The sequence below is a fragment of the Lissotriton vulgaris genome, unplaced genomic scaffold (genome assembly GCF_964263255.1).
Source record: "Lissotriton vulgaris unplaced genomic scaffold, aLisVul1.2 SCAFFOLD_1248, whole genome shotgun sequence".
Classification (NCBI taxonomy): Eukaryota; Metazoa; Chordata; class Amphibia; order Caudata; family Salamandridae; genus Lissotriton; species Lissotriton vulgaris.
In genome coordinates, this window is record NW_028244393.1 from 83,779 (window position 1) to 106,167 (window position 22,389).

General features: G+C 43.6%; 1 protein-coding gene across 1 annotated transcript in view; it reads right to left on the reverse strand.

Annotated features, from left to right (window-relative positions):
- Positions 1-15,766: 15,766 nt before the first annotated feature.
- ADGRA2 (adhesion G protein-coupled receptor A2) overlaps positions 15,767-22,389 on the reverse strand; it is a 451,371-nt gene continuing 444,748 nt past the window's right edge. The window contains exon 19 of the mRNA XM_086948811.1: positions 15,767-22,024. Within this exon, the coding sequence (XP_086804937.1) occupies positions 20,803-22,024 (1,222 nt within the window). The 3' untranslated portion in view covers positions 15,767-20,802. The remainder of the gene's footprint in view (positions 22,025-22,389) is intronic.

A 22,389-nucleotide genomic window follows, 5' to 3' on the forward strand; every position in this document is an offset into this window, starting at 1 on the left:
TAGTACGAGTACCAGGTTAACTGCTAATAGAGCCGCGGAATTACCTAGTTTCGCCAGGAAACTGAATCTAAATAAAATCACTATGTCAGAACTTAATGCTGAACAGAATAAGTGGTCAGAGCGAGAACAGATGTGTTTTTTAAGTACTTTTGCAGATGAAGTTGTTGACCGATTTCGTAAGAATTCAGAGGAATTAGAATCTAAGGATATATCAGTTCATCATGAGCATATGCGTAAAGGTCTATTTGATATTTCAGATGCGGATACCTTTTTCCTACGGTTGGTCCAGCTACGGCATGAGGCGTCCAGATTGCGGGAAGCACGAAAAGCAGCAGAGCAGTCCGTGCCGGGGTCGACGGAGTTAACCAAAGAGTGTTCTATCTTTGGAGCAGATAAGAGTTCTAAAGTGCATGTTATGCCTATGCGTGAAGCTGCACCTTTGTATGTTCCCCCTAAAGGGCAAGGTACCAGTGATGATAAATTGTCTGGGGATGCAAAGGGGTATTTTATATATAATTGGGTGTATACGCCTTGGAATAGAGCGGATGTTATGGCATTGAAAAACGCTTTGCCCGATCCCCGTAAAAATCCGGCAGCTTTCTATGAAGGAGTGGAGGGGGCTATTTCTTCTTGTGTTATGACGCTCGTTGATATAGATCTTTTCTTTGGGTTAATACTCCCCCTGATATGTGGAGAGCGATTCGTAAGTTCGATGATCAAACAATGTTCGGAGCAACTTGGAAAGATATAAGTCAAGCTGATTTAGACAGGGAGCCTGCATGCAAACCTTGTCAGTTGATTTTAGATCTTCCAACAGCTATTTTGAATAAATTAAAAACGCTTGTTCCCCCTAAAAAGATTGATTGGACTATGTTAGCATTGTGTGAACAGAAACAAGATGAGTCGGTTTCTGACTTCTTCACACGTTTTGAAGAAGCGTTTCATGATTACAGAGGACAATCGTTAACAGATGATACGGGTAGGCATCTGTTTGTCGACAAGTATGTGGCTAATCTCCTACCGGAGATTGCGAAGCGGTTGAAAACAAGTGAAAGCTCCTGGACCACGGCGACCCCTGCGTCTTTGTTAACTATGGCTCAGTATTATGAGCGGCAGGAATTAGAGGCTAAAGAAAGTGTAGATAAGAAAGCGAAGGAGTGAAGACAAAGGTGATGTTGGCACAGGTTCGCGGTATGCAATCTAGAGGGAATGACAGAGGCAGGCGAGGAGGGGGTAACGCGTCGTATGGCCGTACCGATATTGCTGAGGATCAATGCGCGTATTGTAAAGAGTTTGGGCATTGGGCCGAAGATTGTCCGGTGCTTCGTGAGCAACGTAGTCAGCGTGGTCGAGGTGGTGGAAGGTCACGGAATAGTTATTCGGGAGCGAGAGGTGGTAGAGGTGATCATGGTAGGTTTGAGGCGAGGGGTCGTGGTCAGGACGAGCGAAACACTTTTGATCGGCGAAATCAGTATCAGATATCGGAGGGTGAGAACGTGAAGAGTCAGGATTATGTGCATGCATAGGATTGCGTAGGATGGGGTGTGGAATCGATTGAAGTGCCAGTAGATCAAAGAGGTCCATGTGTATCAGCGGGCATTTTGGGTTCTACTGATCAGTTTTTAGTTGACACAGGAGCTACTCATAGTGCTTTGTCTAAAAACTTGGTTCCAAGGGCTCCCCTGTCTGGCGAAACGATAACATGTATAGGGTTCGATGGCACACCCTCTCCAAGCCCATTATCACGACCTCTTGCATTTTGCATTGATACATTTTTTGGTTTTTGTCCATTTTTGTTGTCACCCCATACTCCAGACAATATTATGGGCATAGATTTGCTCAAATATTTTCGAGCAACGATACGCTGCGCTCCGGAAGGAGTGCGGGATATTTTGAATGACAATTACCCAGATTCAGGCAGACTCTGTACCATGCAAGAAATTGAAGCGCTAGCCTCTCTCCCACACACGTTATGGGCGACATCAGATACGGATGTGGGACAGATGCTCATCCCGCCTATTCAAATTACTGTTAAGGAGGGAGTATCTTTGCCACGTGTACCGCAGTACAAGATATCCAGAGAAGGTGAAATTGCCCTGACGCACATCGTTCAGGATTTGATTATTGCAGGAGTAGTGGAGGAAGTTCCTTACAATGTCTGTAACAGCTCTATTATTCCAATCCTTAAGAAAGACACTGACGACAAAGTCTATCAATTTATTATTGATTTGAGAGAAATAAACAAAATTGTCATTCCCCAGTACCCGGTGGTGTCTGATATCACCACCTTACTTACTTTGGTTCCCCCCACTGCAACGACTTTCTCTGTTATTGACCTTAAAAATGCGTTCTTTTCCATTCCCATCCATCCCGACAGCAGATACCTATTTGGCTTCACGTTAAATAATAAATCGTATAGATTTTGTCGTGTTCCTCAAGGTTACACAGAGAGCCCTAGCATTTATAGCCAGGCTTTAAAAAGACAGCTTGATTCCTTTGAATTGCAATCTGGAGTAGCTCTTATTCAATACGTTGATGACCTCTTATTGGCTGCAGATACCTATGCACAATGTGAGGAGAGTACTCTTGCCTTGCTCTCCTTTTTGGCTCAGAATAATCACAAAGTTTCTAAGAAAAAGTTACAATACTGTAGACCAAAGGTGACCTACCTCGGTCATCTTTTGTCTAAGGAGGGGCGTGCATTAACATCTGATCGAATTCAAGCAATTTTAGATACACCAGTCCCCCGCACTCAGAGAGATGTACGCGCCTTCATAGGACTAACGTCCTTTTGTAGACAGTGGATAATGGGGTTTTCGCACATTATAAAACCTTTGTTAGCGTTACTGTCCAAAACTACACCAATGCCCCTTGAATGGACAGATGAATGTCAAAATGCTTTTGAACAACTGAGACAGGCCCTTTGCTCTGCACCCGTGTTAGGTACACCAGATTACACAAAGGTTTTCACGTTGTACGTGCACGAGAAAGATGGGTGTGCATTATCAGTGTTAGTGCAGACACACGGGGATAAGCAGAGGCCATGTGCGTACTTCTCAGCCATTCTTGATCCTGTAGCACAAGGGTTACCTGGGTGTTTTCGAGCAGTTGCAGCAACAGCAGTAGCTATACGGCAGAGTGAGGGAATAGTTTTGTCGCACAAACTGTTGGTGCTAGTTCCCCATGCAGTGGATGCCCTGCTAAATCAAACGAAAACACAGTATCTTACAAGCGCACGTTTGACAGGATATGAGCTTACACTTCTGGCGCCACATATCACACTAAAAAGATGCGCTACCCTGAACCCTGCCACTTTATTGCCGTATCCGGTTGCTGAGGGCCAGGAGGAAGAACACCATGATTGTGTTTTCCTGACCGAAGAACAAACAAAGGGTCGTGTCGACTTACAGGACACGCCACTTCCAGATGTGGATGGGGAACTGTGGGTTGATGGATCGGGTTTGAGGCTGCCAGATGGCACAACTTCTGCAGCATATGCGATCACGACACTTAAGACGGTGGTAGAAACAGCACGAATACCACAGAAATGGGCCCAAGCAGCGGAGCTGATAGCTTTGACAAGAGCCTGCGAACTGAGTGCTGGCCTATGTGTGAATATCTACACAGACAGCCGGTACGCCTTCGGAGTAGCGCATGACTTTGGCCTACTCTGGAGAGAGCGTGGGTTTTTGACTTCGCATGGAGTACACATTATGCACGGAGAACTAGTGCGTGATCTCCTAAATGCGTTACTTTGTCCAAAGAAAGTGGCGATAATTAAATGCAGTGCACATAAAAAGGTCACTGACAAAGTGGGACAAGGTAATGCCTTTGCAGACAGTATAGCAAGACAAACGGCTATGTCACGAAATGACTCCCCAATGTATGTAGTGAAGTCGCAGGCCGAGCGATGGCATGATGCTAGAGCAGAGATATTAGACATTCAGAAATCGGCGACTGAAGCAGAACTTGCAACTTGGGCAGCAGAGGGAGTACTGGATGACGAGGGTTGTTGGAGGAGCAAAGATATGGAATGATGGAAATTGCCTGCAGCTTACTTGCAAGCGATGGTCCAGATGACACATGGGTTGGCACATGTTGGAGCTCTTGCAATTACTCGATTGTTAACACGAGTTTGGGAGCATCCTGAGATTGCTAACACGGCCAAGAGAGTAGTGCAGACCTGTCTGATATGTTTACAGCACAATCCTGCAAAAGGGACGCATACTCCGAAAGGAGGGTTCGTTCCACCTTCTGCACCATTCGAGGTACTACAAATGGATTACATCCAGCTTGAGCGTTGCAATAACCTTAAGTATGTCTTAGTGGTGGTGTGTGCTTTCAGCAAATGGGTTGAGGCCTTCCCCACGAAGGATAATACAGCTTTGACAACAGCTAAGGTTTTGCTCAAGGAGTACTTCCCTCGCTATGGCGTTTGTAAATTTTTGTGGAGCGACAATGGTCCCCATTTTGTTGGGAAAATTGTGGAGTACGTGTTAAAGGGATTGGGAATCCAGCAAAAGTTTCACGCTGTGTTCCATCCTCAGTAAGCAGGTCTTGTTGAACGGTACAATGCTACTTTGAAACTAAAGTTGGCTAAGATTGTGGCATCCACGTCTTTGAAGTGGCCGGATGCCTTGCCTTTAGCATTACTCTCTATTAGATCAGTGCCCCATTCTCGAACTGGCCTCACACCTTATGAAGTGGTGTTTGGAAGGCCGATGAATATATGGGGAGTTCCTAAACCTCGATTGTTACATGATGTACCTTGTATAATGATGAACGATTATTTGGCACGATTAACAAATGATTTAATTTCTATTCACCAACAGGTTCGAGAAGCGCTCCCTGACAACTCCATTGGAGAGGCTCACAATCTTCGTCCTGGTGACTATGTTATGGTGCGCTCGTTTGAGAGGACGAACAGCTTGGAACCGAGGTGGCGTGGCCCCGAGCAGGTATTGCTCGCAACTCGAACGGCTGTGCGAGTTACCAACAGGAAGCGGTGGGTGCACTCTACTCACTGCCGTCGTGTCTCTCCGGATCTGGTGAGCCCGACAGCGTTGACCGACTACCGAGACATCTTGGACGAGGAGAAGAGCCCAGCTGTAACGTCTGCCGAATCGGAGGGAGCCTTCCCGGACCACACTGTTTCTGGACGACAAAGATACGATCTGCGACCACGATAAGAAGAATTTTTTTTTGGTGCGAGACTGGTTGAGTTACTGCTCTGGGGTTTGTGAAACGGAGGCCGGGAATCTCAAGGGGGGGGATCAGTTCTGCCAAGAGTAGCGACACCCGTCTTGACCCCGGAGAAGAAAACAACGGCTACCTCGGAGCTCAGCACTCAGCACTCATATTTTTATTTTTTAGTTATACATTTGAGACATTGTGAACTTTTGAACTATGGTGTCTTCTGCAGCACGAGACAAAAGAATCCATGGTGCTGTACTATTTGTGTTGACAATTGTGGTAATAGCTGTGATAGCCTGGGTAGTAGAACTTGTGGTCCCTGTACGAGAACATTTGCTGCCGACTACCCCGGCTCCATCTGAACATTTTCATTTCACCTTGCCATACCATGAAGAACGGCACCGACAGACTTACTTGAACAATAGCTTCATTCAAATTCTGCATCACACCCACAATATGACGAACACTTCTAACTGTTGGGTATGTGGGATGTTGCCTGGGCATCAAAAGAAAGGAGGCACACCGCTTATCCCACTTCCGTTTTCCCACAATGGGTCTTGCAATGCCTGGTATACTCTCCTGTTCACTTTGCGTTGGCCAACAAAAGGGGGGCTGCTCTCCCGTTTAAATAAAATATGTTTCAGTGATTGGGACGGCTATCCACAAGCTGAAGGTACTAAATTCGAATGGGAAGAGTACCGCCCCGATAATGTATCTGCACCACGAGTTTACAGCAACCAACGAAATATTAACATGTCCAATTCTCATGTTATTAATGTCATTGATATAAAGGCCGATCTCTGTATACGTAATAAAGGTACAATCCCAGTTGGCAGAAGTGAATGTAACACCACACTTACCTTTGATAGCCCGAATGGCATTTCATTTGTAGCCTCCCGAAATACGTACTTCATATGTGGTAATAAAGGTTATCATCGTCTCCCGTTAGGATGGTTAGGAACATGCTACATCTCTTTTGAATTGCCCCCTGTATTCATTGCCCCGCCAATGTATCATAATGATTATGTTCTGTACCATGATTTTGTACTGAACAGAGTTAAAAGAGCAGTAGTCCTTGAAGACATAGACCAGACAGATACCGCACTGCAACAATATGTAGATTTTAATTTGGGTTTGTTTTCTTTTGTGGGAGCTGCTCTAAACAGTCGGAAAATACGACGACTAACTCGTGTTGTTGAAGCTGTTGCCAATGATACTGCTTTTGCATTGGTGAATATAACTGAGGAACTTCAAATATCTAGAATTGTAACGCTTCAGAACCGGATGGTTCTAGATGTAGTTCTAGCCGATCGAGGGGGGGCATGCCGCATTATCGGAAGTAGTTGCTGTGTTTACGTGCCAGACAATTCACCATCTGTATATGATGCCATATCCAAATTACATAAAATTGCTGCTGAAATACATCCGGACAAGGGTACATGGACCTTTTCGGGGTGGTTCTGGTCAATGCTTAGCACATGGGGCTGGAAGCTACTGACGATCTTATGTATAATAATTGGGATATTATTCTTCTTATGTTTATGTATACAATGTGGCCCTGCATTATGTTCTATGTGTTTATCAGCTTGTATTCCATCTAGGCGAGCTTTGCTCAAAATGAATTAATGCTTCATAAAGAAGTGGCCCAGATTATGTCCATCGATATAGAAGATGAGTATCCTGATTATGTCCATTATGAGGTAGCTTCAGCTAAACGCTAAAAGGGTCGTCTGTCGTAATTTGACAATGACTGGGTTAGCGTTAAGCTTTGCTACACGTTATTTCCCTTATTTTGGCCTTACTTGAAAACGCCATTTTGTATGTTACGGCGGCCATTTTAGAGAATGAGTCGCCTCGTGGTCAGCGTGCCCTTTAGTCCTTTGTCCGTACCACTGACCACTTGAGTTTGCCCAGCAACAGGCTATTTTTAGTAACGGTCAAGCCCGCACATGCGCAGTTCCGATTGACCAGTCATCACTTAGGAATGTTCCGCCAAACTGACCAGTGGTGTTGTAACCCCTCCCATGAGTTGGCTGTGTTCCAAAAATGACCATATATGTACTCAAAACTCTGTAACCATGTACCGCCCACCTTTTAATGTTTGTAAAACTGTATAAAAGAAGGACTTACACCGATGTTCGGTGTGATACTTCTTGCATTACCGAAGGGTGCTGTAGGAATGTACCACCACCCCATGGGGTCTTAATAAACGTGTCTTTTGCGTTTTATAGTTTCCGTGCCAACAGTTCTTATGGTGTAGAAGGTATTCTGCGGAGTATGTAGGCCTGGAGAACCCGATACCACAGGCGGAGCGCCGAAACGCGTCTGTTGCAAATTTTGAAATAAACATCTAAGAACTACCCCCGGAGTGTGTGGTTTCTTTGTCAAACCTGGTGGAAACCTCGCCAGTAGGTATATATAGTTAGGATTTTTTCTCTATGGAACTTTTGAAAATTCTATGTCTAATAACTTTGGCGTTTGTGGACGGAATCGGCTGAAATTTTCAGGAAAATGGCACATTTGGTTTCTGAGCAGCCCCTGAAAATTTGGGGGGTTTCGTCAAGGGGGGCCGAGAAAAAAGGGGGGTCCCAAAACGCGTTTTTCCCATTCATTTTTCCATAGGGCGTTTGGCCTCACTTTTAGCTCGAACGGCTGAATGGATTTACACGAAACTTGGCAAAATTGTAGGGACTGTTAGCCCGATGTGCCTTTGCTGGGTCTCAATATATGTGCTCCAGTGGATTTTGAGAAATTAACGTTTAAAAAAACAGATATATCCAGATCGCGTACTTTTCGCGTAACGGAGCTTTGCGAAGCGAAGCTGATTGGCTCTCCGGTGTCTGTCAACATTCTAAACAGTCCGGTGCGGCCGCCATCTTGTCTCTCGGTAGGATCGAGAGACAAGAGGAGGAGAAAAACGAAGGGGGAATTTAATGAAAGGGGGCAAGGTAGACCCCTCTTGACCCCCTAGGAATGATGTTGGGGTTATTAAAGGGTCCCGTGGGGCAAATAAAAAAAAATTGATTTTTCGCGGTAGAAGCGCTTCCCGGTTCGCGAACCGGGTCGCAAACTGGTAGCAAAACGGGAATTCGCCATTTTGTGTTTCGATTTAATTAAATTACAAGATGGAGGAAAAACAATGTGAGAAATGGGTATAAGGGGGTACGGGAGATGTATCCTGACCCCCTATGTTTTCTGAGGGTGGCTGAGGATGCTCATATATGTTGATACTTGTCTTCCAGCGGCTGCGCGTGAGCGTTTTTTTTTTATTTTTTTGCTGCGTGACGTCTGTTAACGTTCGATTTGAAGGAAATCAGGAAGTGTTGACCGCCATTTTGACACTGCGAGTAAATATATTGTTAAAAATAATTGTTATAAATTAATCCGTATTGATAAACATTGTCTGCGCCATCTTGCTTTTTTTCCAATGCCACACTTTTGTCGTGCACGGCAGCCATTTTAGATGCCTTGACCAGACCCACTCTCTGCACGCCGCCGATCGTGACGTCTGTTAACGTTCGATTCGAAGGAAATCAGGAAGTGTTGACCGCCATTTTGTCAGTTCGAGTAAATATATTGTTAAAAATAATTGTTATAAATTAATCCGTATTGATAAACATTGTCTGCGCCATCTTGCTTTTTTAACAATACCACACTTTTGTCGTGTACGGCAGCCATTTTAGATGCCTTGAACAGACCCACTCTCTGCACGCCGCCGATCCTCAGCATGGCTCCCCACCCTCGCAAGCATCTCCCCCACGCACTGGTCACCCCCGCGCTCTCTCTCATGCATGGGCCATAAACCTCCTCCCATATGTGCTGCTCTTCCCTGAGAATCATACCCCGTGCTGAGGAAAATTCAGCCCAGATTACAACCGATGCCCAGGCTGCTGGCACAAGACGCCACTTAGTTCCCATCTTGAACGGTTACCAAATAAAGAGACGGGCGCTGGAAGCAGGAACACAAGAACAGAGTTTTATTTCTCATGAGGAAAGCCTGTCATTTCAAAACATACATACATACACACAAACTCGGGCGGGGGGAGACAGTACATGTATTATATACAAAAATCCAAGACAAAACATAGAACAGTTGCTGGCCAAAAAGATCTCTTCCTGCATGCTGCGCATCCTTAACATCCTACTTAATTCATCTGGGGGCTGAGCTCTTTTTACCTTTTTCTTCTCTCTTATCGTCGGCTGCCTTCGCTGGTGGCTTTGGTTGCAAATACTTACACCTTTGCAAATTGGTCGGGAACTAACCTGTTCGGGCTAATACTCAGGGGGGATCTTCGAATCATTTTTAGCGAATGGGTTTCCAGTACTGATTACACGTTCGGACAATGAATTGATATTAAGTTCTAATGCATCATTGATTACTGTATTTATTGAAGGTTCGAATTGTCGACACTTTTGGTACTTGCTCACAATGAATTATCGATATGATTTAGTTGCACTTGTCGCACTTTTTACTATGAAATCAACGACCACTGACTCTGTTATGTTTTCCACAAATAAATACCCCCCCCCCCCCCCATTTACAGTTCCAGCCTGCTCTGTGGCCGGCCCACGGGGTTGTAGGCCCGTATTTGTGCACCAACATTTTTATTAAAGGTTTTTGAAAAAGCAAACGTAATTGTACCGCGTAGATTGGTAAGTTTCGAATAAATGGCCACTGTTTCCGATTTTAAAAAAAAAAAAGCAGGTGAAATGAAGCAGCTCGATTAGTTAAGGGTTAAAAAGTATAGTACGCAGAAACATTGCAAATATGAATGGTCCAGGTTTGTTGTATGTGTTTTTCATTGTTGTACAGCATAAAGCAATCGATAAAGATCCTGGTATTTAGCCTCTACTTTATATGCTACCTGTATCAGGGAAGTTGTTTTAAATGCCCCTAAGCCACCCCGAAGGAATGTCACCTGGCCCCCCTAGTACGAACGAAAACGACCCCGTACCACTGTAGGTTATCTCTCTTCCTCAAAGGAGAGCACGAGCTCGCCCCCACTTTACACCGACTGCCCTTTGTTTTGACCCTCCCCTGCACACGATCCGTAATGCCACACTTGGGCGACCTATGCTATCCACAGGCCTCCGATAATTATCTCTCCCAATTCATGTGCTAAAAACTGCATATATATCTCATGATATCAAGGCTGAGCAATTGGGGCACAACAAGGAGTTGAGAGTTTCATTTGTACCGGCGCCATTTTGGGTGTGGTCAGGAAGGTCCAAGTATAGTCAAAATGTCTCCACCAACTCGTGGTTGGACCGGGACCTCTTTCGGCAGTCCAAAAGTTTTCGTTGAAGGGTAGCAGAGGGGACTGGTGACATGAACCATCAGTCAAAGTGGGGTGGGAGGCAACAATCTCTCCTACCGGGTCATACTAATGTCCCACTGCAGGGCTGCAGGGGCCGAGGCCTCGCGGGTGGGGCGGGTTGGGTTGGGTGGGGTGGGGGGGGTTTGGCGCGCGCTGTGTGCTTTCTGTCTGGTGACTCAGCACAGGAAGGCATTACCCACCTACCTGCCCAACTGATCAAGTTGGTAGTCTTGCAGGATTTTGGTCATTTCAAGACTGAGGCCGGCGCCGGCATGAGCGCGCCGACGTCCCGCGGCTACGTCGTGGTCGTTCCGTGGGTGATCATGGCAGTCATTCCCCATCGGGGGTCGGGGGCCCCCGTGGCTCTTATAGAATCTTCAAAGTTGAGGAGAACGTTTCTGGACGCAGGAAACTAGAAGCGCCGTTGCACCGTAACAGTGGACGAGACCCCCGCTGGGTGAGCGGAGCATCATTGCCTCGCAATAGTGGACGAGACCTTTCGTTGGGTGAGTGGAGCGTTAGGGGTGCAGCTGAGGGGCCCCCACCTGGGGGGGTGGGACAGGCTCGTTCGCGCCGCCTCTCCCTCCCAGCGCACCCCACGCCGACACCTGGCGTTGATATCCGTGATGTCCGGACCAGGCGATAAGAGGGGGGGGGTCAGAGGCAGAGGCAAGACATCCCCCCCGTGGCCTACAGGGCGCCACTTCAGGACCGAACGGGGAGCTCATACCAAGCGGGGGCCAGACCAGGAGATAGGAGGGGGGGGGGTCGGTGGCATGTGCAAGACATCCCCCCCGTTGTCGCAGCCATTATTAAAGAAAGAAGAGGGATCCCGTCGGCCGCGGCTGCTCTCCTGGCCCAGCGGGGGGGGGGGGTCGGTGGCATGTGCAAGACATCCCCCCCACCCGTTGTCGCAGACATTATTGAAGAAAGAAGAGGGATCCCGTCGGCCTCGGCTCCTCTCCTGGCCCAGGGGGGGGGGGGGGTCGGTGGCATGTGCAAGACATCCCCCCCCGTTGTCGCAGCCATTATTGAAAAAAGAAGAGGATGGGACAAGGGATCCCGTCGGCCTCGGCTCCTCTCCTGGCCCACCTTACGCGACGACCTCCCCAACCGACGGCTGCCAGCAGGACTCGCCCTACACGTGCCGAAGGCCTCGTCTTCCGGATGGGTGTAGCCGCGAACCTGTTGCACTTCGGGAGTTTCCGGAATGGGGTAGGTATCTGCTGATTTGTATCTATTTCATGTTACCGTTATTGGGCGTGGCGGGCGGTGGGACAGACATGCTTGGAGCAGTGGGGGGGTGGCGGAGCCTAGCTACCTCGTGGCTGCCGTAACGTCAAGCTTGGCTTCTCTCACCACTTTCATGTTTCTTATTTCTAGCGAAGTCAAAAACTCATCAGTGGCCTACTGATTTTGTTCGATTTCTTTCCCTTCCTTTTCAAGTGTGTTTCATGCTAAAGTTTCTGTTTAACAGGATACAGTGATTACTTCGTATTTTACATATGTCTTCTTTATTAGGGGTACCCTCCGGTTGAGCCAGATGATGTACCTCTGATAATTGGTCCGGGTGGAACTAGTTTATCAATCAGTGGGGAGTAGATGGGCATCACAGATTACAACGGGGGACAAAGGTCCGCATTACCCACCCTTCACTACTTGAAAAGACTAGACAGAATATTTCTATTCCACGTTATTTGCAAACAGAGAATACCTCGAAAGAACTATTCCTTGAACAATAAATGTCCAGCCAATCAATCAATCAGTGGGGAGAAAAACAGGCATGACGGATTACAACGGGGGACAAAAGTCCGCATTACCTATCCTTCACTATCTGCAAAGGGAGACAGAATATTCCTATTCTTCTCTTTTTTTAGACAGGAAATATCTCAAAGAGCAATAATCGATAAAAAATTAGTAGGATTATAACACTTTAATAACTTATAAATATATACATCCCAACAAAAACAGTAAACACCTTAAAACATTTTTTATTAAAACAGAAGCAACAATGACAACTAACAGTAGTAATATCCTGGGCGGGTGATGGAACTGGGATTGTTAATGGAAAAACATCTACAGAGAAAGCTATTGGTGAATTATACTTCTCCGGAAATTTAAAACTCACAAATGTTTCATTTGTGTAATCGTTTCATAAACATGTACATTAAAAAACTAAATACGCTCCACTGTTTTAGAAAATCTTTACAACTTGCTAGATCACCCTTTAAAGTTACAACTACGAAAACCTACTTACTTAAGCTGTTGAATTCGGCTTCAAATGTAAAGCATAAGTTCAAGCTAGCATATCATATGTCTAAAAGGTTTAACATAATTGATATGCAAATTTAAATACTACCCTTTCTTAATGGTGACACCTTATCTCTCCAATATCCCACAATTTCCATGAGCAAAGCAAAAGAAATTCTGAGGCCCTGAAGAAATAAGGCTTACTGTGGGGTTCAACTCAATCTGGTGTTTGGGAGATTCCATGTTTTAGGGTGATATTCTGTGACAGGGTGCAGGCACCAGAAGAATTTTAGCCTAGTTCATCACATTGGAGAATGAGGGTCTGGGAAAATATCTAATCTGGTGAAGAACCATTCCTTCTTTAAACCCTATGGTGACCAACTATAGTTTATTCTCTATTTCGTTCCCTTGCCATAACAAAATAAAAGTCTTGGGTTATTTATGGAAGGGAATACTTTTTGTTTCTTCCAATTTTTAAAAGAAAAGAGGAGGGGGGGGGGCAGCGTTCAAAGCACATCAGCGTGCATAAATACGAAAATGTTTTTACCTACCACGTACTTGACATTTTACAGCTTTTCATATTTGCTATTAAAAAACCATTGAAATTCACTGAAAAAACCATAGGTTATAGACTATATATAGTTAGGGATTAGCATTTACAAAACCTTAATTTACTTGCACAAAACCATAGAAATTCGCATATATAGTTAGTTGCAATAACTATATATCGCGCACCCGCAATCCACTGCTGATGATGTCACATATTACATCATTCATGACATGGTCAGTGACATCACTGATGACATCACTGATGACATCTCAAATGACATCACTGATGACATCACTGATGACATCTCATGTGACATTACTGATCACATCACTGATGATATCATTCATGTGATATTACGATGAACCTCTTCAGACTCTAATATAACCTTAGATACAATCAGTGTAAACAGACACTCACAGACTGTCACTCATCCATGGAGTTACTCACACACCTAGTCAGTCATGCAAAGAATCAATCACACCTCCATTTCCTCAACTATACAGTTATACACACCTTACTTATTCAAACATATACTAACACTTATTTACTCTCTTATACAATCCCTGATACAAGCTCACAATGATCCATACAGCCACTCACACATTCACTGGCTCTTATGCACAGTTATTTATATATGTCAACTCTCACATGTACTGTGTTTTACATATGTACTTACTTGCACATGTAGCACTGAGATATCCATTCACTCACCAACACACCCAGGCAGACAGTCAACCGCCCATATAGCTGTTTCCACATGCACTCTTGAACTCATACACCTAGTGAATCAACTGCTTACACATCTATGCACAGAGTCACACACCTCCCAGCCACCCACACACACACTCAGCCTCCCATTCAAATACTTGGGCAACCAATCAATAACCCATATAGCCACTCATATAGCTACTGATCAACACATGCAGCAGCTTACACAACAACAGACATACTGATGCACACATTCAGACAGTTTAGTCACTAACCCATGCACTCAGTGAGACACATTTAATCACTCACTCATACAGTCAGTCACGCACCTACTAAATCCTTCATCCAGACACTTACACATCCACTCATTCTTCAATATGTAAGACATATTTTAACTTTACAGAAACATACAGTCACTGGGTGTTGTCATCAGTGATGTCATCAGTGATGTCACTGACCATGTCATGAATGATGTAATATGTGACATCATCAGCAAAGCGCCAGGATGCCCTTTGGGTGACAGGCTGCGCTCTATAAGTATACAAGTAAAATAAAATAAAATAAATAAATCAGCAGTGGATTGCGGGTGCGCGATATATAGTTATTGCAACTAACTATATATGCGAATTTCTATGGTTTTGTGCGAGTAAATTAAGGTTTTGTAAATGCTAATCCCTAACTATATATAGTCTATAACCTATGTTTTTTTCAGTATATATATATATATATATATATATATATATATATATATATATATATATATATATATATATATATCTTGCGCAACATAAATCTTCCCATACTTTTTGTCTTAAGATGATTGTGTTTTTGGTAAGTTCTGCCTGACACCCATTCTTGAGGACATTATAAAACTTTGATTCCAAGAGTGTGCCATTGACCAGGTTTCGCTGTTAAAACATAGTACTCTTAGGGCCACATGTAGGACACCAAATACCGGTCGGTAACGGCCGATTTCGGGCGTTACCGACCGGTATTTGGTTTTTGTTATGTAACATTTACAGAATCGGTAAATTTACTGATTCTGTAAATTTACTGATTCTGTAAAATACCCAATCAGTAAATTTACCGAATCGGTAAATGTAGATGTAGGTGGCACTGAAAACAGTGCCACAGGCCCTTAAAAATTCGTTATTTACCACCAAATACTATTTTGTGGTAAATAACGAATTCCTGTGTACATGCACATCTGTGCATGTACACCTGTGCCATGTGGCACACATAAATGCCCTAAGGGCATGTATGTGTGTCACATGGCACACAAGCCAGAATCAGTGGTGCAACAGGGTGTCAAAGTGACACCCTGTCCCCCTTGACAATTCGGTAATTTTACCGAATCAGTATTTACCGATTCGGTAATTGACATTGATTCCTATGGGCCTCAAGGCCCATAGGAATCAATGGCAATTACCGAATCGGTAAATACCGATTTGGTAATTACCGAATCATACCGATTCAGTAAAAATTACCTAATTTTTTCCTACATCTCATTTAACGAATCTAGAATACCAAATCGGTAAAATTCGGTATTCTAGAGTCGGTAAATAAGATTTACCTACATCGGGCCCTAAGTTGGGTATTTCTCTATTAAAGGAGACTGTGAATAAACGTACATGTTGAGAGATAAAGCAATGATCCAAAACAGTCTTCAGTCTAAAATAATTCTAAGCAAAATGAATTCTCAATACACAAGAGCTCAATTTGGGAAAAAATGTGAAGATTGAGACTGTGAATTTTGCATATCTTTAATATATTAACAAGATGTATCTGATTGGGACAAATAAACGAGACCCTTTCTTCTTTGGCATACAGTTTTGTACAATGCAAATTGCAAAAGGCTGTCATGGTTGCTACCTTAAAATACTGCTTGACAAAAAGTACAGAAATAATACAAAACCTTATGTACATTCGGATTTAAAATAGCAAAAGGTGATTGTCACACAATCCAGATATTTATGTTTTCATTTTTCTATTTTTTTTCATTACTCATTTTCTTTGTATTTATACCTTGTATTAAAAACAGAAGACACGTTTGACACTAGATTGCTATTATAGAAAATATTTGTCGTACAATCACCTATTGACAGTACAAAAATCTCATTTGTTTTTACAAATAACTTCCTTCACAAACCCTAAAAAAAAGGCCTCTTCACACATGCTTGATCTGTTACAAACTCCTTTGGATAAAACATTGCAAAATAAAGAGTGTTTGGTTGCCTATAAACTCTTGAAGGACATATCTAAATCTCTTTGGCAATTTTGTATGATTCCCCCCTCTCATCTACCTGCCAACTAAGTGGCAATGTTGATAACGTTAAGAGAATTTACCCACTAAAAAGAACCTCCATCATCCCCCCACGACCCCAACCAGTGCCATTCTTAAGTGCTTAAGAAAACGGGGGGGCCAATCTCCTCTTGTCCCAGTATGATCTAAGGCAGCCATGTGGACACTGATCAATGGGGAAGCTAAGTGATATTATCTAGAACTCTGCTAGTCTACAAATAAATAGTTGCAAAAAATGGTGTCTTTAAAATGATAGCATCACCTGTAAATTACCAAGTCAATAATTACTTTGGTTTGGTTACATCCACATTTTTTGTGTCTGGCATCTCCACTAGGGTTAGTTGTAGTGCAGATAGGAACATCATTGTTTTTCGATGTTTACTTATCACAAATTGTATTCTCTTTAGCCAAACTCTGTAAGGTAATGTTTTTTTTTCACAGCGTCACATGCAGAAACAGGGGTACAGCACAGGAGTGCTTTTGGACGCTGACACCATGATTAGTGCAGGACAATAGGTGCACATGCGCAGACTCAGAAAGTGACACCAGGTGATACATTTTCATGGGTTTTAAAAGGTTTTCCATGATTAAGTATACCAGCTTAGGGGTTCAGAGCAGCGAGAGACAATGTCTGTTTGGTGCAAGCAAGGTGAGACCTAGGTAATCCAATTGATTGAGTCACTAGATCGTCTTCCATTCATCACTGTTGTGCACTGCTAGGATTGTCAATGGACACATTGCCCTCAATTTTAGCAAAAAAACAAGGCGGTTACTTAGAGTTAGGCACTTGTACCACCCACTCTGTTACAGTGTGTAGGACCACTGTTCAAATCAAATTGGGCATTTTCCAAACTATAAATAAGGCCCTAAGGCCATCACGTAAACAACAATTTTTCGTACGCATAAGGCAAATCAGAGCCTTTGTGACAACAAAATGGCACTTTGAAATATCCAAATCCCAAATTGCAATTTGGTAACATGTTACTGAATCACAAATTGGGTTTACGAATAAACACAGAATCATTATTTGAACGGGGCATGTAAAGGGCGCCCCTTCCAAATACCAATTTCTTAAGTTATGCATTCATGTATTACGACCGAAATCTGGTCGCAAAACATTAATATTTTACGTCCAAGTCAAAGAAGCTGGTAACCATTCGCAAACACCTTAGGGACCCCCAGGGGACCTCTTCCAATTTGTGAATGTGTCAAAACTATTTTGTAGGAGCACGCATAGGTCTCTCGATTTTGTTTTTAAAAAATATTAGTACATGAGGCCCTATGGTCCTGCTAAGGCAGAATGAGAGCATTACTCCTCAGAGGTGTGAGTGTGTCATGTTGAAAAAATACTTATGGGCTGGTAAAAGGAGGAAAGAATTGGCAGAAGCAGTCAATTGGTAGTGCAGTGCTACAGATATACTGAAGAACTGTGCCTGGCAAAATCATTAACTCTATGTCTTCTACCGGGTTCTCTTTTTATAAGAGAAGCAGACTGGATTTCGAGACCTCAAACAAAACCTTTCTATGCACTTCTTTTCCTTCAGCCTCTCTAAAAAATGTTTTCAGCCAGTGGTACTTGGATTCCCTCAAAGGCATTGGGATATGGGCTTTGGTCCTTTTTTTCCATGCTGCTTGTGGCTCTGCTTAGCTTTCTTCGTCTTGAAGGGGTGGGGCAAATAAGGAAGAATGCTACAACTAATAGAAAATACTGGCGAGAAGGTGCAGTAGTCCTGAAATCAGTTGCATTTGAACAATGATCAAACATCTCCGTTAGTCTTGTTAACTGAGGACAAAATGGCCGACTTATTTCTATTCCAATGATACTGGATATTTAAGTGCTTTTACGAGGAACAGTTGCTTTTGATCAAAGCGATGTGTTTCTTAAACTAAACTATTTCTTATCTGGCGTTTTTATTCAAACCTCTGATTGGACGGATGACAGCAAGACCTGAGAAGTGTAAAGCTACTAGGATAAAAGGGAATAGTATCTTCTCCTTACAAAGAGCGAAAGCGTATACCCAATTATCTAATTTGTATAAATCTCATAAGTAACAGTTGTTCCTTTTCAAGTTCAACGTGGGTCATGCACATGAAAAGGCAGCAAACAACTTTGTAGATTTCAATCGGGCGGTCGCGGCACTTGGATAACAGAAGGAACGGCTAGCTCGTGTTTCCTTGAACCAAGAACGGTGTGAACGCGGGGCTTGGATTAGCATCTATCAGTGGAATGTGGAGCTTCTTCCAGACATTCTGAAGATTGGGATGCAACTCTGCGTTGTCCAGTGGGATGGATGTTGAAGTAACATCTGCAGTCTCCGTGTGCAAAGGGAAAAAGCCAACCAGGCCATTCTGGGATTAAAAATATATCCAGTGGTGCCTTTCCTGCAAGATAAAAGCATTCGCAATAGTGCTGCAAGTAAAATAAAATGAACAACTCTCTGCAGCACTGCATAGCAGAGCAACGTCGGCATTTTTAGCCATTTATAAAAAGCTGGAACCTAAGGATGAAGACACAACACAACATGGCCATTTTGTTTTTAAATTTTGCACAACCATGGCTTTTACTGTGACTCCACCCCAACAAGCCAACATATGTAGGCTATCACTGGAACTGCTTCTGGTCTATCTGCGTGAAAGGGCTGGTTTCACCATGTATTGATAGACTTACCATAACATAAAAATGATACCAATGAAAGCACACCACACGCTGTTATACCACTTAGTATCTGCTTCACGGGGCCTATACAATTTGCAACACAATGGCTAGTTTCAGGAATGTTCGAGAATGATCTTCAGCTTTTGGTCTTTTGTGTTTTAATAAAACAGGGGACCTTTGGGAGTTGTTTGGCTTTGTTTGCAAAGACCCTGGTTCCTCCCCTTCTGCCTTGCTGATCATGAATAGACCACTGGAAAAGTCAAAGGAACCCATTACTCTTAATGTCATATTTACAATTACATGTCGGATTAACTGGTTGTTGGCATGTTACATCCCGTTTATAAGTGATCCGATTGGAAAGAGCCCATTGAAGGCCGCTCACTTTGACACATAACGGAACAGCGAGCTTTTTCATTAGCCGAGCTACTGCAAATGTAGTCAAAGTCTAGAATTCGCATCTTTGATGTCCATTCTGCATTGGGTTTGCAAATCCTTTATGTAGAGTATGTTTTAGGATCTCATAATCATTGCTGGCACTAGAAACTCCAGCTATTATCTTCCCCAATCTATGATTTTTAAAGGGACCATGTGAGGAAACATGAACAACTTCACATCAGCAACAATCACTAACAATAGAAGTTCCAAAATGTTATTTTCTTTGATGATGTCTGGTTGGGTTGTAAAATCTATTGTGACATCATTCACTAGATTGCACTTGCACATTGAAGAGGAAAGATGTGTTCAACAGCCTAACATTCCACCATCCCCCAGAACCAGGTCGATCTGTGTCAATGCAACAGCGTAAAAGGCGTGACAGTAGATGCAAGCTGGAGAATCTATGATTGGTTCTGTGCTAGACAAACCGCAAGATTGGACCAAAGATTTTACATTGAAAATTCTTAACAGTGACTGGTTAGCACCAAAATAAGGGGATATCAATTACAGAAAAATGAAAGAACATTCCCTCAAAGGTCAACATGCTATTTCATCCCTGGAGAAATCTAGACTACACATATTCTGATTTATAGGAGTGCTTGCTTTTAGCTACTTGCCACCATTCATTGTCTAGCTTAGTAACCCATAGGGCTAAACACCAAATTACTTGCAAAGGTCGGATAATCAACCAAAATACCTTTGTTTGTTATTTTTATGAATCCTAAATGACAAATGTTTCACCACAACTTCACTGTTTGACAGTAAAAGCAAGTATATGGTTGATAATATATAAAACCCTCTTTTTTGGTTTGACAGGAACTGCATTGATATATCATTGTCCCAATTGCTACAAGAGACTAGAGTGTTGGTGTCCTTCAAGCCATAGCATATCTATACACACATATAATATTATATATATTTAGATATTTGAAAAATAAACATTTCTTCTGTAAAATATATAAAACATTTTTAGAAATAGAGTCTGTCTCCAGATTTAAACATGCGATGCAAAAATGGTGCAAAACTGATTTTGAGCTGTTTGGTCTCTTAAAGAGCTGAAAGTGGGATTGTACTTCACTAAGAGAAAGATAAGAAAATGTCCTTTCATTTAGGTCCAATAAGCTTGCAATAATGTGTGCAAACTCTTTTACGTTCCGTGGCACTGAACCACTCCTACACCAAGGGCTACAGTTTGATATAGGTTACTTGTCCTACAGAATCAATCCGACCATTGACCTGCTTGAAGAATCCCAGGAACCCTCAGGACAAAAACTTGGATGATAGGGTGGTACCTGATGGCCAATTTCTTCAGTCATTTGGTGTATGTTCTTCTTTAACATCAAAGCCCCTAAAAGAGTGTAGAACACCATTGATGCAAGGTGGTTTCAAGCTATACTGTGGTTTCGCTTTTCCATAAACCAGTCTTCATGCCAGTGCTGCTGTCTACACTGGTAAGGTTCATGTCATACTTGCTTCCTTTCAAGACACCATTTTGATTGGCCATGTTGAGTGGGTAGGAGCGTCGCTTGCTGTCACGCTCCATGCTGTTGGCCTGTCTCAGGTTGTCCCTGCTAGCACTACGCCCTGATGACCTATCTATGTCCTGAGCCTGCTGCGGGTGCTGGCCACTGGTATCACTACCTTCGGAGTGTGTCAGTGTTCCGTCAGGATCCCGGCTGGTACCCCCAGTGCTGCCATTGTTCAGGGGACTGTTGCGGCTGCTCTGGTAACTTTCTGAATGGCTGTTGTGGAGGCTACCACTCTCGCTGGAGGGAAGGTCTGATGAAGGACCTCTTAGCACCTTCAACCTGTGATGCTTCCCCTCTCTGTACTGTTTAGTTCTGCTTTTGTGGTTCCTACGGGCATGTAAATTGTTTGTGTATCTGCTGGGAATGGTAGAACTTTTATTATTTACTGGCTGTGGTTCTTCAAAGCATGCAGGCTTCTGTGGACAGTTTTCCGCTTGGGTCTGCACTATTTGGAGATTGGTCAGTTTGCAATGCCCCGGATTTGAGTGGCTGCTGCTGCAGGGGGAAGAAGAGGACTTAACCGAGGTGGCTACTTCAGGGCTGCAACCAATGAAAACCTGTGAGGTGTCATCCACGATAATACCTGGGTGCACATAACCTTGCATTGGCGATGCATGCTTGTAGCTGGGACAGCAAGTTGACATCACGTCAGGGCGCCGGGCACAGTGGTGGATGAAAACGAAGAGCCCCAAGGCAACGGCCACAACCCCGTAGAGACAACTGAACATGACACTGTAGTACCACGATTGTGACACAGCTAGTGCCCCAAAGACCCAAAGGGCAATATAGAGGCAATGAACGATCAGCAGGGCCCAGAACTGCACCTTCAGAGTGTGTACACCGTCCATATCCAGATTCTGTGAGATGGGGCTCACTGAAATTGAACCCGAGTCAGACAAGGGGTTGCTGCCACCACCACCACTCAGTCTTGTTGGAAGTTCTGTTTGATCCATTGGGTCTTTCTGCTCAGCTGGCCGGCGTCTGAGGGCAATCACTGTGCACAAGAAGTAGATCCAGGTGACGAGAAGAATCACTGCCGCCGGCGCATAGAAAGCAGCGAGGCTTGGCTGCCACACCAAACAGCTGTGGAAAGAAGATAGAATATACGTGAGGAATTTGTCACATCTGCCTGATCTAATCACATGCCTTGTAACATAGCTAAGAATGGCTGGAACGCCAAGTACATCCTCTCGAGGTACATCTAGAGAACCATTATGAAGGGGACCACAAATATGGCAACAATATTAACTATTGATGCTGAGCATTTGCAAATTACCAAGTTTGCACCTCAGATTGGTACATCAATAATTCACTTTTGCAAAATGGGTGCAGCTCTAGTTTTCTCAATTGAACTCCCATCTTGCTATGTTCTAACTGGTGTCATTTTCTCACTCAGTTGAAGTGATGCTATTGACTTCTCGTGGCATTACAGTATTTAAAACTGTGGC